At 41.9% G+C, this 17,854-nt stretch overlaps 1 protein-coding gene across 1 annotated transcript in view; it reads right to left on the minus strand.

The window, feature by feature from the left end:
- Positions 1-213: 213 nt before the first annotated feature.
- LARGE (like-glycosyltransferase) overlaps positions 214-17,854 on the minus strand; it is a 281,053-nt gene continuing 263,412 nt past the window's right edge. The window contains exons 14-16 of the mRNA XM_014963960.1: positions 12,877-13,023; positions 7,611-7,806; positions 214-3,374 (exon numbers count right to left, since the gene is read on the minus strand). Of these exons, the coding sequence (XP_014819446.1) occupies positions 3,177-3,374; positions 7,611-7,806; positions 12,877-13,023 (541 nt within the window). The 3' untranslated portion in view covers positions 214-3,176. The remainder of the gene's footprint in view (positions 3,375-7,610; positions 7,807-12,876; positions 13,024-17,854) is intronic.

The following is a 17,854-nucleotide window of genomic DNA, read 5'->3' on the forward strand; positions in this document are numbered from 1 at the left end:
GAGTGGAAATCCACACTTTGTAAAGCTGAAAGGAAGGTATGTAATAGTTAAGATGGAGTTTGAGCAAGCTAAGGGGGAATTTGAAGAGCAAATAGAAGGAAGTTAAAACTGAAAATACACATTTGCTCAGTACACCAAAACCAGAAAACCGGAGGTAACTGGTAGGCCATCCCAAACAATAAGTAGAAGAAACAATTAAAGACAATAAGGACATTGCCAAGAATCTTAAATGATTTATTTGCATCAGTCTTCACCAGAGAGGGTGCTGGAGTGATATCTAAATGAGAGACTCACACTTTCCAAATATCAAAGATAAGGAGAGGTCATAGACTGAAGACTCAAGAGAGAAGTTGGTGGAACAAATCAATAAATCAAAGGCATTAAGTCACCAGGTTTATCTGATATTTCTTGAAGACTTCAGGAGAAAACTGAGAATTAAGTAACAAAGTTGCTAGCAAATACCTACTACAGCAGAGGACTGGAAGACAGTGTTATAACTGAGTTGGAGATTTTTGTTGTTGTCGGTGGTGTTGTTTTCACGGTGTTGGAGGAGCCCTGGCAGTTACAGACAGGTATGTAATCCTAGTTTGCTACCATGTAAATTGGCTGAAATGTGTTAAAAAACCTCAAGCCCCACGGCTCCCAAATTATGAAGCACAAAGACAAATATGACATGACAGATACAAGTTAGTATGGTGACTGTAAGGGAAAAAAAAAAGGGGGGGGCTCTTTGAACCTACTACCAATCTTGGAGCTGGTTATAGCAGCCAGCACACCTACGCCGACCCAGGAGGTCCCATGATGCGCTGCACAGACAGGCAAGTGGCAAATGATTACCCCCCTGCTCCCCAATCTGCATCTCACGACCACCGAGGAGAGAATAATATTCATGTTGATAATGGCACATCCAAACAATGTACAGGTCCGTGGTACAGGTTATGCTGCTTCAGGGCAATCCAGTCCATCCTTGGGCAACATTGTTAAGCCAAGGAGAAATGCACACCTGGAAATTAAAGTTTTTAATGTATATAAATCTGACTGGAGATTTTAGGTAGGTACAACCAGTGTTATCCTCTCTTAGGATTAGATTTTGATATCTTTCTGCACGTTAGCTAATCAACAGGACTCTGTGCAGCGGGGTTCTTCTCATTCTCAATATGCAGAGTGACCCAGGCCATTAACAGTGAGCAATACGGGATTTGGGGAGTTAAGATTTTGGTGTTTTTTTAAATATATCTTAGCTAGGACTGAGCACTCATTTCACTTCTTCCCAGCTCTTCCCAGATTTTTATGTAAATCTTTACATAAAGCCATTAAGAGAAGAAAAGCACTTTGGAAAATTATGTAGTGATGTATTCTTATGCAGCCAACAGTCCCAGGGGAAAAAGTAAAAATTACACATAGCCTCCCACCCCTTTTTATTTCTTGTCAAAGATGTTGCCTTTTTTGGCTTTTCTCATATATACACAGCATGATGAACTGATATTTGTAGTTTAAATGTCTGGTTTAACCGCGTGGTTTCCACCATAACAGAAAGCTCTCACGAAATGTCAGGTTAGAAATAAAACCAAGCTCTAGAGGGATGTGGTGGGGAGGAGAAAAGTAGAAGATCCAGTGGCTGAAAAACAAGATGGAAAAAAGTGAGCAGAATGCAATGTGGATCCATTTCCCAACTCAGGCAGTGGTATTGGTATTGGTACGCGTGGTTGTATGGGGATCTAGGGTAGGGAGACAGACACATTTCTCACTGAGTTGTTTCTGCTTTCTCTATTAACATTGCAACAGAAATTACAAATAGCCCTGCAAGGGGTAGTGCATTAAATCTCATCTCTTCATCCCATGTAAACACAACATTAATACTGAAGAATAAAGAAAATGGTAAAAAGTCCAGTGTCTTGTTTTCTGCATTTTGCTTGTTAGGTTTCCTGTCCGCCCTCCAGCATACTCCTGTGTGTACTGAAGTTGTGAACTTGACCAGCCCACGTTCAAGCAAACACTCACACTCAGATTCCCAACACATTCTTTTCTCCCCCTCGAATGAGGAGTTTATTCCTAACAGTTCTGCTCCTTTTAATTATAAACTCCTTTAACGAAGTAGTTCTGAGACCTTGCAGAAGGCAGCAGGAGAGCACCAAGGCTACTAGTTGCCATGTTTATATTCCCTGTTCAGCCAAAAAGTCCACTTAAAGCCCAAGGCCCAATGCCTTCACGGATGGGCATGCACTGAAATAAGCCTACAAATCAATATCCCCCCGCACAATGTGCCTTATAGGCAAAATCCAATTCTTGCCTAAAAAAGATAAAGAGTTACAGCCAGGCCCTTTATTTTACGAGACACACACGAACAAGTTGCTCCGGTGAAAACAGACCTTACACTGACAAGCTTTGTTCACTTTCTGGCAGAGTTACTGATCTTCTTTACTGGACCACCAGAACTGAAGATGGGAAAGAAACACAAGGGAGACATTTCCTTGGCAAGGAAAGGAGCGGCATTTAGGACCGGGGAAAAGGCAGGGTAGGGTACAGGGGATTTTCCTGATAAAACAACTATTTTGAGAATAAAAGACCAACCGATATCATGTATACACCTAAACCAGTAACACACCTTTTCTGGAGTGCAGTATAGTATAAGCGTCCCCTTCATTTTCAAGGCTAATTCAGACCTTTGGCTCATCCTGCATTAACAAGGTCATCCATGTTAACAGGGCCCCTGTGAAAGTTCACAGGCAAAAGTTCCCTTTTAGAGTAGTGCAGATTTGAAATTCACAGGACAGCGACCCGAAGATCTTCCTTTACAGATAAAAAGCATGTCAAATTATTAAATAGCAACATGAAATCTTATATTCTGAAGGTCTGTCTTTGCTCTGCAGGTAGGAGAGCAGAGTGCGTTCCCAGCCCCTGCCCGGTCCCCTCCGGTGGCATGGCATGGCATCCTCACGGCCAGCCCCTTCTCGCTGACACCTCACGAATGCTAAAGCTGAAAGGCCGGGGGTAGTCGGGGAAGGGGTGAATGAGCATAGTCCGAAGACGTCACTTCAAATTTCTACTGTTAGAACTGCCGGGTATGATATAAAACCAGAAAGTGTTTCTCAGTTTGAAGTTTGAAGACCAGGCCCCAAACGTTGAGTGGCTCCTCCCTCCGGTGTCCCTGTTTCCCGCACAAGGGCTCCGCTGTGCTAGCTGTTGTTCTCTGCCGTGAGATATTTGAGGGCTGCAAAGCCATAGTGGCGTGACATATCCTGCTGGAACTCCTCCTTCAGGGTCTTGAGACAGATGCGGTATTGCTTGTTGGAGCGAAACTTGGTGATGTCGAAGCTGGGGGCGTGAGGCATGTGGATCATGTAGGCGTTGGGCAGCACCGTGAACTCGTACTCCTGGGGGAGAAAGACACTGGCTGTGAGGGTGTTCCTGAGCCCTCTTGCAATGCATCTCTCCCATACCTCCACAGTCAAACACGTCCACCATGTGACAGTGTTGTGTGGGTCTCACAAACAACAAACCCATACAGATATGCCAAATAAGCCTTGTTTTTTTTTTTTTTAAAGTTGCTTTTTCTGGGTTTTATAAAAGATCAACTTTCCCTTTTAAAATGCTTTACTCCAATTAAACCAAATGATGGGGCAACAGTACAAAAAGTATGCCTGAAGCCATGTCTGCAGCACAGATTTGGTACTAGTGTGCTTGCAACAAACTCATGGACACAGCATGAGTCTTAACCGTTCATGCAAAAGCATGCTTTTGCCCCTACAATTTATCTTGCTTGGGATGCTGGAATAATCTATATTTACAAAGGCAGCCATTGCACTACATATGTTGCTTTGCCTGTATACTAAGATACTTACAGCGACAAAACTGTCCAAAGCTATTTATAAACCTGAAATGAGGTGAGAATATGATGTCTTTTATAGGCGACGTGTGAAAATGGACCTGCTAGTTCCATATGCTTTGAGAAGGTTTTAGACAAATTAAGTTCTCCTTCACAAAGTATGAGATGCTGTGCTAATTCCCCCTCTGCTCTAAAACTACTTCACTAATCCTCTTTATTTATATCTGACCAAGTTATTTGACAATTTTTGTTGTTAAAAAAATGATGGTTCATTTAAGTCTCAATTATCCCTGTTAGATTTTTTCCATTTTTATAATTAATGATACGAACATTAGAGCAAAGCTAGACAAAGACAAAGCTGGAAGGTCACTAGTGCAGGATGTGCAAGAACCAGGTATCTGCTCCTGCAAGGAAATGGGCAGAAAAGGGATGTGAACCTCAGTATTATGTAGGAAGGTGAAGTGCCCTAACTACTAGGGCCCTACCTCTTTTTTCATATGAAATTTCAAAAAATGTGACTTGTATGAGATGCAAATGACAAAGAAACTCCAAAGACTCCACAGGCAAATTTCCTATTGTCCACATGCAGTTTCTATTTACCGCTGTTGCTGTGTTGACTCATTGACCATCTCTGCAGAAGACAGTGGACAGAAAAGCCACAAAGCACGCTGGCTTTAAAGGAAAATTTGCACAAATTCCCCTGGTTTGCAAAGTCCTGTCACTTGTAGATTTAGTAGTTTGTGCAGAGACACAGAGTATCTGCACCACAGGGGCAGAGTATTCCAAAAACATTTTGTTAGGGAAGGAGATTTATGGGAGAGACTGCACTTGTGCTAATAAACATGAGTGTTTCACCTATAAATCTTTCCTCACCTAACAAAATATGATCAGCTTGGAAAAGACTGAAAATTGCTGGGTTACGATGCTACCAGAAACCAAGTGTTTGAGCAACACAGCCCAAAATGAAGCCCAAATAAAATGTGAAGAAGTGAGCAGAACGCAATGTGGATCCATTTCCCAACTCAAGCAGTGGTATCAGTCAGCCCAAAGTGTGGCTAAAGCTGCAGGGCTGTCCCTGAGACACCTATGAAACAGTAGTATATGCTGGACTGCTGGGTGCAGATGCAGGTGTATGGCTGCTCCTTTCTCATTATGGGAATGTCTGCTCCCTGCCAGACAGTGTTAAAGTGGTAAATCTTTGTGCCAAATTACAGTGCTGTCATACATGGGAATAGACCCCTCTGAGCTTCTGTTTGGGGTGACAAATGTACAGCCAGAGCAAAATAATCTGATGCTTACAGGCAGAACTCATTTAGCTGGAAGAGACTTAGAACTAATGGGGAACCAAATGCAAAAACAAAGGCTGGCAAAGGAGTGAGGAGAGCTGATAAACTACAAGCTACGTCTCTGTGGGACCCTAAAACTAAAGGCTGAAGCTGCAGAAGAAGATACATCCCCCTCACACAATATTTTCTTTGTTCTCTGTTTGCATCTCAAGTCTGTAATCCTGCAGGTCAGGGACCGTCTATGCTCTGCAGTGTAAACCATTAAGCACAGTGGTGCTCTCATCCCTCTGAAAGGCCTTCAGGCACATAAAGCCTTCCAAAAACTTACTAGTCTGCTGCTAATAAGTCCCTTTGAAAGATGCTGAAAGGGTCCTGGAAAAAGGGTTGCTCACAGTCTAGTTCCACAGTCACCAGAAGAGGAGGGAAAGGTTTCCTAATGGCCCATCTCCACTATAAGGAAATGTCGGTTGAGAAAGCAATGCACTTGCAGGAACCTCTGTCCCTACCTCACAGGTTATAAATTCTTTAGACAAAAACTGTCATTATCTATGTATTTGTACAGCATCCAGCTCAGTGGACATCTGCATGCCCCCAGAATGATAATGACAATTCCTCCACACAGTGTGCTGCCCTGACGGATGGTAGTGGCACAGGCCCTCAGTAAGGAGTCTGAAATGGCTCTCTTGACAGATGCTGCAGTGTGAGGAGCAGTGAAATAATTCGATTGAGAAGCTGCTCTGCCTGCTGGTAATGAAGCCAACCAAGCAGCTGGCAGCAACCTGACCTGCAGACACCCCCATACCATAGGGGAGGTAGCTGTGCAATCCCACGTTCCCTCCAGGCTGATTTTGTGGGAGAACAGGCCAATACCCATGTTGCTACAGATGAAAATGAAACTTCTTTTCAATGTGAGAATGTTTTTAAGGCTGGAAGAGTGAGAAAAACAATTCCCCAGACTAAGTTCCAACCCACTGGCCATTTAAAATATCTGCACTATGATCAACTTTGAAAAATGTTCCCATTTCCCATCTCTATGCTGGGCAAATGTCTCTGAACAGAAGAGTTAAATCATGAGTGCTAGATAAGAGCTGCCAGTGGGAACATAAGCCTTGTTACCCAGATTAACAAATAATAAATCATTACATTGGCACTCTCCACAACTGATGGCTAATTGATTAGTGTTTGGAAAGTGCACTGGAAAATTAAAGTGCTATAGTAGAGCCAAGTATTATTATTAACGATAATATAAGGGACAATTATTTTTTCCAGTCTGTAATAATTTTTTCTCAACATAAGAAGGTGCGAATTTGTTGGGAATGGCCTTTTGCAAACAGAGGGTAAGTGGCTTCCAGCCCAAGGTGACCGTGTGGTTTTGTAAGAAGAACTAGAAAATATCCCTCCCACATATGTGCCTGCAGACAAACACGCTGTAGCCCACACCCCAGAGATGCAATCTCCCAGTAACTTGCCGCATGCCTTGTGCCACTCTGCTTCACATAAATTGGGAAGAGGTGGGCAGAGGAGGATCAGCTATATTCCAGATCCATAGCAGAAGCAAGCATCAAATGATACAGATGGCCAAAAAGCCTGTTTTTTGGTTAGCTTGAAATGCTACTAGTTCAAAAACTGGGACTGAAACCAAACTAAAAAAAAACAACAAACCAACCCAAACTAAAAAGAAATGCCATGACCCAGACCCTGCTGATTAGCACAGTGGTTAGCTGGACATCCAAGAACAGCAGGGAGATGCAAACCCTGACATTTCTGTGAGCAGCAGCACTGGGCTCCCACAGAGCCATAGTCACTGCCAGACTCTAAGATCTAGGTCGGTGGCAGGGATCTTGGCAGCTCTGAGAGCACTAGTGCCAGTCTGGGACTCCTGAGCTTTCTCTGCACCTTTATTCTTATATATTCTGCCCAGAAGCTCCATCTCAGGTCACAGATCCAAGAGGCAGGTAGCCCAAGGATCAAGTACCTGGATGCTCTAGAGTCTGCTCCACAGCCAGAGACTTTGGAAGTGCAAAGTCCTTGGATTTGCAGAGATGCACTGTAAATCCAGGCCAGAAATTGAAGATGCTTGCCTTGGATTCAAATTAAGATTGCTTTTTGAATTCTAAATTAGCATTTGGGACTCACCAACCTCTGTTTCACTGAAAAACTTCCAGCTAGGTCTATAGATTCCCTAGTAGATGATGAAACTGGTGACAAATGCTGCAATGCTCGAGCACACTGTTGGGCAGGAGGTGGGCACTGCAGGGATTGTGCCACTGCAAGACAATAACTGACAAACTAACTAACTCAGACTCAGTTTCCCTTTAATGCTTGACAAGGAACTAAACTGAACATTCCCAACTGGAGAAGCACTCATTTAAGAGCTCAGTAAGGCCAAACGAGCCCTTTGGTGATGCAAAGCCCGAAGGCTTTCTACAGAAAACACGTGTCATTTAACAACCCTGCCACCCAGCCCCAGGTGAGATAGGCAGGCGTCATCTCCTCACCTGTGCATCCAGTTCCATGATGTGAGCTACTTTGTTCCAGCCAAATCCAACAAACCGCCTGTCATACTCCGGGCAGTCCTTCCTCACAACAACGTATGGCTCAAAGTCTGCTTCCCACTCGACGCGGTAAGGGGTGGTGGCTGTTCGCCACTTGGCAAAGTTGGTTGGCGCATGCCCTTTCGTCCAGACGTGATACCTTAAACAGACATAAATGGCAGGGACGCGGGGAGGCAATTAGATAGAACACATCTTGGCGAGGCAACAAAATGTTACTTGTTAGATGAAACGCTCAAAAATAAGGCCATTAGCTTACACATCACATCATCATTTTCAGGACACATCGGAGGCAATTTCTAGGACTATTTCCAGCATGCTTCCCAGAGCCTCTATGCGCTCAACGCTTAAACACATCTAGCTGGTGAAGGATAGTGTGAAAACACTACCTAATGGTAATGTGAGAAACAATTACAAAGTACACAGACAGTTCATCTGCACTACAAAGTGCTGTATCTCATTCCTAGCAACCAAGCAGCTGTATCAGTGCTCTAAAATCGGTGTGAAATTCTGTAGCTCAGATAAGGTCCCTAAAATTAGCTATTTCTATACCTCAGTGAAATTCATGATCTGTTTTATATGCAATTTTAGAATTTATATGAGAGACACCTGCAGCTCTGGATAGATGTTCCGTTTTATTAATTAGTGTTATTACTATGGTAGGAGCCAAAGTGGATAATTAAATTAATAAGTAAAATATTACATAAAGGCTTTCTGCTGCACTTTCTACATTGTGGGGAGTACCCATGTGATCCTCAGTAAGGTAATCAATTTGATTTACAGAAAAAGATCCTTTTATACTTTGCTAATCTTGTTTAGGTCACAGCAGGTCTCTTCCAAGCACAGCTTGAATCCACCCCATTAGTGCCAGGGTCAATGACTCTCTCGCCCACTTATTCTTCTTACACCTTTCCAAAAATCAATGAGACAGGCTCTTTCTGCAGACTCATAGATTAAATAATGAAACAAAGGCATAGCAGGCCATCTGTATTACAACGCTCTGAGATGTGTAACAGAAGGGACAAAACAAACATCCTGCCAGTCTGTAATGTAAGGTACATTGAATTCACAGGGATGACTCATGTGCTAAAAGTGAAGGGATTTGAGTGTTAGATATTTGCAGAATTAGGACCTGAGGTAATGTTTCAAACACAGAAATTTTCCAACATTGCGAGCAATTGCTGAAAACAGGGACATGGAATCACAGCCTAGGAATTTCACTTGGGCTGTACATTTGTTTGGCTTGTAACAGGAAAAACAGAGAGGTGTTCAGCTTTGCTGACTCTCATCGGGCAGTCAGGAGGATAGAATTATTAGGGTAGCACTGGGGTCCCAAGTAACGCATGGTCCTTTGAAGGCTGCATTTCTAAACTGCAAACAGGTTGCATCACTTTCAGATATCTGACCTACGGACCTGCAAAACCAAAGCTCTTCTGTATTAAAAAAACTGACAATCAACTGACTTCTATAGACATTATTAGAAACCAGTGCCAGATTCACAAAGATACTTACAACCCTCAATACCCTTTGCAATAACCTCCAAAAAGCCTATCCCTTTTCTTGGTCTCGTTTGAAAATGAATGGGTAACCTACCCAGTCACTAATGGGCAGCTATCTATGCTGGAAAAAATACAATCATAATGTGGGGTTTAAAATGATATGGGATTGTGGAGGATGCTGTATCTTCTAAATCCTACCTCCGGCATTTTGAAATTAATTATGATAATAATAATAATGACTACTAAACACTTAAGAAGTGATTTGTATCTTCAAAGCCCCATACAAACTTGGGTTAATTGAGGGATTCCTGCAGAGAAGCAGTCAAATGCTGATGTTGTTCTAGGAACTCTCCCACTGATTTAAACAGGGACAGAACAGGACACTTACCATAAAAACCATCAATTTCTTTCTACCCTTTTTGGGGATATCAGTGTAAGTAGTTACAGCAGCTCAGGTATAACCTCTGTGAGCCGAGAGAGCTGACCAGCAGGAAAAATAATAATTGGGAAGAGACAACAAAGGGAGAATATGGAAGTGAGGTTGGAGAAACAAAACAAATCAGAAAGGATGGAACAGACCTGACTGTAACAAACAAAATTATACCAGAGTGACTGATGTGAGTGGAGGGAAAGAGGAAAACAAAAGGATGGTTAAGGTCAGGACAAAGAGGAAAATGAGTACAGGATGCTCAAATGAGGTGTGCACACTAATTATAAAGAAATAATTAGTCTGAAAAGAAGAATTGCAAGAGTTCAGGATTACATACATATCTGTACATACAACATACATGGGTCTACATATACATATGTACGCACACACTTAATCTGCTGGAGCTAGGTCTTGGCCAATGGCTGTTCACCACATGAAATACATTGCAAAATAAGATAGGCAGACACCATTACATGGATGTCCATATAGAGGAAGCTACCATAAAAGAGTGAGTCATTTCCAACAGGCTTTACTCTTCGTGACGCAGTTGTGAGAAGTGGTTCACAGTCTGTATTAGTCTTGCATCTCACAGGAGAAATGAGTAAATTTAACTTTCCTGCTCAGGCCTTTCTCACTCAAGATTTAAATAGGCTTGGAATTTTAAGGCCACACTTGATCTCACTGACTCCCAGGAGAACTTTGTAAAAATTGTGAACAACATATTTTTCACTAAACTGGCAATTTTGACAAATCCAAACCAACTCATTCAATCTCCATAAAATGATGACAAGTTTCTTTCCCACGGTTTTCATGGAAAACAACTAGAAACTCCCCCACCCCTGCTTTGCATCGAATGTTTAATCTTATTTGTGTTATCGATAGCTTTTATTTAAAATAAAATTTCAAAACTATAGCAAACCTTGCTGAAGTTAGCAAAATGAAATAATTATTCCTCTCCTCCCTGCCTTGTCCCTCAAAGCTCCCCATTTCAGTGAAAAGATGATTTGGTGAAAGAAAAACTTTCCCAATTCTGTTCTCAGACGCTTAAACATTTCGTGGGGTTGTGGATGCAATCAGTTAATTAGTTAATCAGTTGTTGATGGTTATGTTTTCTCAATACGATGCGTCTTTTACCAGCTGTGGTATTTCTTGTGCCCGAAAACTGTGTCGGCAGCACATTTGTGGTTCATCAGCTACTACCCAGGCACTGAGCAGACACATCCTCGTGAGGCACAGTCACAGCCAGCGCCTGCAAACAAAGCCAGCAAGCTGGCACAAAGCAACACAGCACACCTTGCCAGCCATCGATGCTCACACATCTTCCCTTTTCTTCTGGTGGTGACCGGGGGATGTAATTGAGAGCCGTTTTGTACTTCTTAGCTGCCCAGAGGTAGAAAAGGTCACCATTTGGAAAAGAGGTGACAAAAGCAATTTCGGTGAGGGAAAGATTGTAATCTTCCATGTGGTGTGAGGGACTGGGATGCTGCAGGCACTCTCAGCAATCACTGTCACAGCAGTCCTCCCCAGCTCACTCCCACCCGCTCAGCCTTGAATTGCAGCATTATTAAAGCACCTTGAAGGTGGAGGTGGAAATTCTCAGCCCAGATCACAGCTGCTTTGTGGCTGTTGATAGATTTCAGCAACGAAATGAGCCAAAGCAAACTGGGGAAGCATTTGTAAAATGTGCCCTGCATTAATACGTACACCAGCGACGGAGCGCATGTCCTTCAGTTCTTATTTAACCTTGCTCTGGCAAACCTCCAACTGATGTTAAAGAGATTTTTGCCTGAGTGAGACTTGAGAAAGGATCTGCAAATCTGGCTGTGTACGTCACATGCCAACATGCTGTATAGCTTGAAGATGGAATCTGTAGTGGAAGGCCACTGCTGTGCAAGCTGAAAATTTGATTGTTGGTGGAATGTGACACCTGAAAATTCTGAGGGCATTATTTTCCCCTGGAAGGATGTTTTCTTTCAACTATGGGAGAAACGATTATTTTCTATCAATAAATCTTTTGCTAATTTGTATGTCTTTGTTAAAGAATGATGGGAGAGTGAAAGGCACTTGCTCTATCAGTATCCTTAAGTAATTTTCCAGAGAGAGGTATGCCTCTCTCAGTTGCCTCAAATTTCTATTTCAAGGCAGTCACTGGTAGAGGTAGTGTCAGAATTATGTTTTCCAGAGTCACACCGACTGTCTGCTATGACGTGTGCATGTGGCCACATGAGAGAAGGATGGCTGCTGCAATGAGAGAGGTGTGTAATACAGGTAAGGGGAGAAGTGGGAGAAAAGCTCTAACATAAGGGTAGGAAGGGAGAGGTGATATAGAGCTCCACTGGCCATGGATAATACCTAGCTTTTTCATAGGTTTTATCTCTAGATCTCAAAATAGCATAAAAAGGAGAGGTGAACATTGTTACCTGCATTTCAGAGACGGAGAACAGAGATCTAAGAAAGCGAAGTGATTCATGTACCACCTCCCAGCAGGGCAGTGGTGGAACTCAGAAGAGAGCACAGGTCTCCTAAGCCCCCTCTCTGTGCAATATCATAAGGCTATATTGTGCTCTTCCCACCACTGCAATGCTTTACAAATGTCTGCTAATCAGACCTTACCACACACACCCAAGAGACAGTTAACCCCTGGTAGTTGCATTTTAAAACCAAGATCTGGCAGATAATAGAAGTGACTTGTTCACAGCCACAAAAGGAGTCTGCTTCAGAGAGAAGCTCCAAATTTAGGTGTTCTTTGCTTCTCAACTTCTAGTCAGAGTACACTTTTACCTCTGCATTGAGAAACTCTAGCTATTTAAGAAGCTGTTTCACACTTTAAAAGAGCACATGAGAAGCCTGCATTTGTTTTTCCAGTAAGTCAGTAAGGAAGTGAACCAACGTACAGAGAGAAATTATTTTTGGTCACATGAAGGACACAGCTATCTGGATAGTATTTGGCAGCCAAAAAGCAAATTACACGCACATGAGTGTAATGGTCGCGCTTGATTTTGTAGCGCAATAAAAAATGATGAAAATAAAACAAATTCAATTTAACAACTGAAGTCCTTCAGTAGAGGACTATAATACTAGATAAAATGCTGAGCTTACAGATGGAATATATCCACATATGATTCTGTTCACTGCTTCTCTATGAAAAGGGGAAAAAAATCCAATAGGTTTCTTAATGGAGCTAGCTAGCTGACAGTGAGAGAGTAAAATCAAATATTCACAGAACATCAAAAAGGTCTTTAGAGATAATGACCACAAGTTCAACAAAAGTACTTTCCATTACCTGAATGTGAAGAGGGTTCCCATGTCCAACATAGATAGCAGCTCTGCTTTTGACTTGGGGAAGGAGAGGCGGTAGCGTAGAGTCTCAAAAGCAGGTACAATCAGAGCTTTCTTGGTGTTAGCCAGGTCTAGCTGGATGACGGACTTCCTGGCAAAGAAAAACAACAAATACATGCAGGAAAATTTTAAACTGAACAGATCTTGACTTTTCTAAGTAAAGAGCAGAGAATGGGCAGTTTGATACTGTAAATTTAACTATGGCCCATTTTTTTCCCCAGAGGTGTTTCGTATTTTCCTCTCCTTTTGAATCTGCTACTCTAAGAGCAAGGAGAACAACCACAGTTCAAAAAGAGCTTGCATGTTTGACTGATCAATGTTGCCCTGCACATCCAGAGGTGCATGGAGCTCTCTGAGCATGGCCAATTGACCACCTCTGCAATAGAACAACAGTTGAATGTTACGACATACGTAGTAAAGAGCAGCCAAGTCGATGGCAGTTCTAAAAAAATGGGATTTATTTAGGACTCAGCAAGACTTTGCAAGGTGAGGAGTCGGAAAGTTTGGTTGTATTTCAGCCTAGCTATTCTCTGTGCTATGCTGTGCCACCATACTTGCTTTCTACCTCTGCTTTAGAGCTCTGTGTCCTGCCAGGTGAGCGTTAGCTTAACACCACTATGGACCAGGTATTTGCCCTCAAGAACACTGTTGCCATGATGGTTGATCTTTGTTCACAGCAAGGCACAGATCTGCTGCAACAGGACATGGTGTAAATGAGCAAAGCTGTAAATTAGCAGTATTTTTTTGACTATTGTTAATCATGTGCATGGTAGTGCCCAGAGATCAAAGCTCATTTGTTCTGGCTGTATACGTAGGGCAAAGAAGCTGTTTCTGGCAGAGAAGAGCTGTGCAACGGATGCATTCAGATACCTTGCTTTTTCTCTTCTTTTGCTGCAAGTTGTTCAGTGCAAGGACTCTTTTGGTGAGTGTGTGTGTGTGTACGCACATACTGCATTTTGCACAGTAGGGCTGTTCTCCAGTCAGGGGCCTTAGGACAACTGCCAAAGGAGAGCAACAGCTTAGCAATTTTACACATTACTTGCCAGAGATATTCAGTCTATTCTTCCCTAAAAAACCAAAACCCAAAGAAAAAGAAAAAGAAGTTACTTTTCCATCCCCAAACTGAATCTCACTATGCTTGTCATTAGAAATAACTCTGTCTCGATTTTCTTTTCATTATCTTCATATTTCGTATGAGAAATATGCCTCTCTCCCTGTCAAAGTCAGTTCCCCTTAACAGGATTCACTGTCCTGACTTTTATGTTACTGCAACAAGCAATCAAGGACAATGTTGACAAGCAGGAAACTCTCTGCAGCCTTATAAGATGAAGGAATTTGGATCACTGTCATAATAACAGAAGGACCAAACAAACCACTTTTCTAGGCCCAGAATATCTAGAATTCATTTCTATTGCCATCAGAGAAAAAGAAGAAGAGCAGGGCTATTTAATAAAATCTGTTTTTTAGAGAATTCACACCACCCTATAGGCCTGTTATATAAAAAGAAATCTATTCTCAGCACCTGACTGCAAAGTTTGCATTGTTTAAAGAACCCCTGTCACATTCCAGCAAACTTTTCACAACTGAAGGATTTTAATACCATCTTATTATAACTTTTTTGTACTTTCTTCTCTAGCTTCTCCCTCACCATCACTAATGGCCAAGATATCTGAATGTAAATAGGTGACTCCTTCACAGTTATCCTCCACAACCTTCCAGAATTGCCAAGCAGTGCCAGTGTCCAGTCTTTATGACACTCGATGTTTCTTCTTCTTCACACCTTCTCTGAGAGCAAGGGACGCTAACATGGTTTCTCTTCCAACGACTCAGGCTTTCTGGACTCTGTGCAATCTATCAGTCTTGAGTGGTACAGCTCTGAGGATTCAGTTCTAGGAAGGAGCAGGTAACAGTGATGCTCACCCTTTTGGGCTCTGCAAGCGAACAGCAGCTTCTATTCACGGCTTTTACTATCTCTTTGTTTGATGGAGAGATCAAAAGTCTCAGGCAAAAATCAAGGCCTTGTTGTGCTTGGCACTGTCAAAGAGTGAGAGACAATCCTGTGCACCAAAGTTCACAGTCTGAAGCTGAACAAAGCTGAAGTAGGTATAGGTATCAAGCAAGGGTAACAGCAGAGACTCAGACAGAGAAAGCTGGCTTGAAATTAGTTTTGAACGTGACTCATTTTGTAAGGTACAGGATACAAGCATAAAAATTATGTGGATATCAATAATCCTTTCTGCACACTCCCTGCTCATGTCACCTGCAAATTTAATATACATGCCAATGGCAGAACTGTTGGAAAGAACAGATGACAGTACCTTCAGGAAGAAAACCAAAAGGCAGAGGGAACAAACTGATGCAAAAGGCTGAAATCACTTCCACTGTCAAAGTTCAACATAAAAAGTTAGGTAAGGCAAGAGGTCTGAAAACAAGATGCTTGTAGTAGATACAAGCTGGTGAAGAACTGGTGGAGGTACTTCAAAAGTGAAATAGAATAGTGGGATAATCTCTGCAGAAATATTTTCAAGAGATATATAAGCATCTGAGGTGCATGTTGGTGAGGTCGAAGTGGAGGACTTCACCAAAACTGAACTGGGAGTTGAGACATGCTCAGTCAGTAAGTCCAACAGCACTGACCCCTGAGTAGAATAGCCTGCCTTTGATGTGGACTAGATGACACAAAGGACCAATGTAAGGGGAAGAAGGAAACAGTGCTGACATCCAGGTGTTGAACCTGACTGACAAAGGACAACAGAGGCCATATAAATTGTGATAAGGGCAGGGAGGATTTGGTAGAGAAACAAACAACTTCCATTTTCTTCTGATAACTTGGCTGGCGGTCTGCTTCTCGGACAATCAGCTGAAAATCTAATCTCATCCTATTAGAAGCAAATCTACTTCTCCTTTTCTGTGGGGTGACTTTTTTCCTGTTTTTACTGGAGATGCGATTTGCTGGTTGACTGGTTCTGTGATACTCAGAACAGGAAAATTTTCACTGTTGGTATTGCAAGACTTGGAATATAAAAACAGGAAGAGCACACCGCCACACGTAGGGAATACATTTCATTATTTTGCAAACTAGTCCTGGCTAAACTGTTTAATTCCTGCACTATCCTTATGAGGGCTGTTTTTTTGGATGCAGTAATATGGGCTCAGTATCCATTTTCCTTTATCTGTCCTTTTTCCCCAAACCCCAAAATAAGGATATATGATTTTATGAAGAGCTTTCTCTTTGCTAGTGTTGTCCAGGAAACCGTTTCCCAGGCATCTTTGTGTTCAGACCTGACGTATATCATTCTGACACAGTGAATATTGGGTTAAATTTCTAAATCTACTTATCAACCCTATTTTTCACAAAGCATGGAAGAACTGAATCTTAAATCACAAGAGTCTCCTTATAGGTTGAATGTTGACATGAATTTTTTCATCTCCATATCCTTTCTAAAAATTAACAGAGATTTCTCATCCTCATGGGGGCATATAGTACTATCATTCCCATTTCTGGAGGACAGAGAAGCTCAGACACAGAAAGGTTAACAACGTAATCCTAAAGCACTACATTCAGGAGAAAAAAACAACAACCAAAGCCAAGAGTCCATTAATTCAAATTAGCTTCCACCATCAGGACTAGGTGAGTGGTTGGTTCGAGGTCAACAAATACCTCAGTCACAGAGTTTGTGGTAAGAACTGGAGACTTGTCAGTCCATTTGTATGTTCCTCCTCTCTGCAAAAGCAATGAGTGCATAGTCTACGGAAGCATCAAACAAACAAAAACCAATGGGGACAACATGAAGTGTGTCTCTTGCTGAGAAGCTGAAGAACAATGAGGAATAATTCACAACTCATGTTGCAGGGGACAGGTATAAAACCTGTGGACAGAGCTTGGATGCCAGCTCCCAGTTCATGCTAAATGTGCCACTGGAAGTAAAGGGCATATTTTACACAGATGTGTCAGAAAATAACTTTAATGCTAGCTGTGACAACTGTAGGTAGCCTGTCTAGTTATTTTATTTTAGAAGAACCTCTAGGATGATCCACACACCTTACTCGTAGCAACCAGAAAGAGCCTTTACTTCTGGGGCAATGGTAAAATGACCTCAGTAACTAATGAGGGAAGGTGACAAAAGATTCAGTACAGACCATGAAAAGGCCTTTGTTTCATAAACAGGAAATCTTTAAATGATACATTTTTTTCCTTCTATACTTAACAGAAGAGTAAGGTAGGACAAAATGGGGGTTTGATGGAGATTAAAAGCATTGAAATGGTCTTACTTAGCTGTGAAAAAGCTCAATTAGCAGAGATCTAAGTGTTAGCATCAGATACCTAAAGGGAGAAGTAGCCATCAGCTTCTCATTCAAAACTGACTATAACCTTTCATACACAACACTATCAAAATATGTTGAAAATGTTTTTCAAAACTCCTTTCTTTCTGAGCGTATATTGTCTGTAGAGGCACAATATACAATATATGTAAATCAGCAAACTTGCAGTGAGAGGGACTTGTCTGGCTCATCCTGTACAAAGCAATGCCTGAAACATCACACTATTTCTATTTGCTTATGGTTGTTCTATCTGAGGAAATGAAGATGGAAATGTTTGTACATCTCTCTAACAAACAATCGCTGCCATTCAGACACATAGCACTAATCAGCTACTGGCAGAGGCGCTGGGAACAGTCAATGCAGAAAGATACAGCATATCCGTATTTAAAATAATCTCACTGCACCTCCCTGCTATTTTGCTCAGAAAAATCTCATTATTGAAAAAGCAACAAAAGCCTCTAGTCTACAGAAAAAAAAAAAATCCAATCTCTTTTTAAAGAGCTGGTAGTAGCAGATTAGCAATTTTGATATTCCCAGGCAATGGGTGGCATCTCTGTGCATTTAGTCCTATAATATATTATCACCATATGATATATTTC

The sequence above is a fragment of the Calidris pugnax genome, unplaced genomic scaffold, assembly GCF_001431845.1.
Source record: "Calidris pugnax isolate Ruff unplaced genomic scaffold, ASM143184v1 scaffold44, whole genome shotgun sequence".
Lineage (NCBI taxonomy): Eukaryota > Metazoa > Chordata > Aves > Charadriiformes > Scolopacidae > Calidris > Calidris pugnax.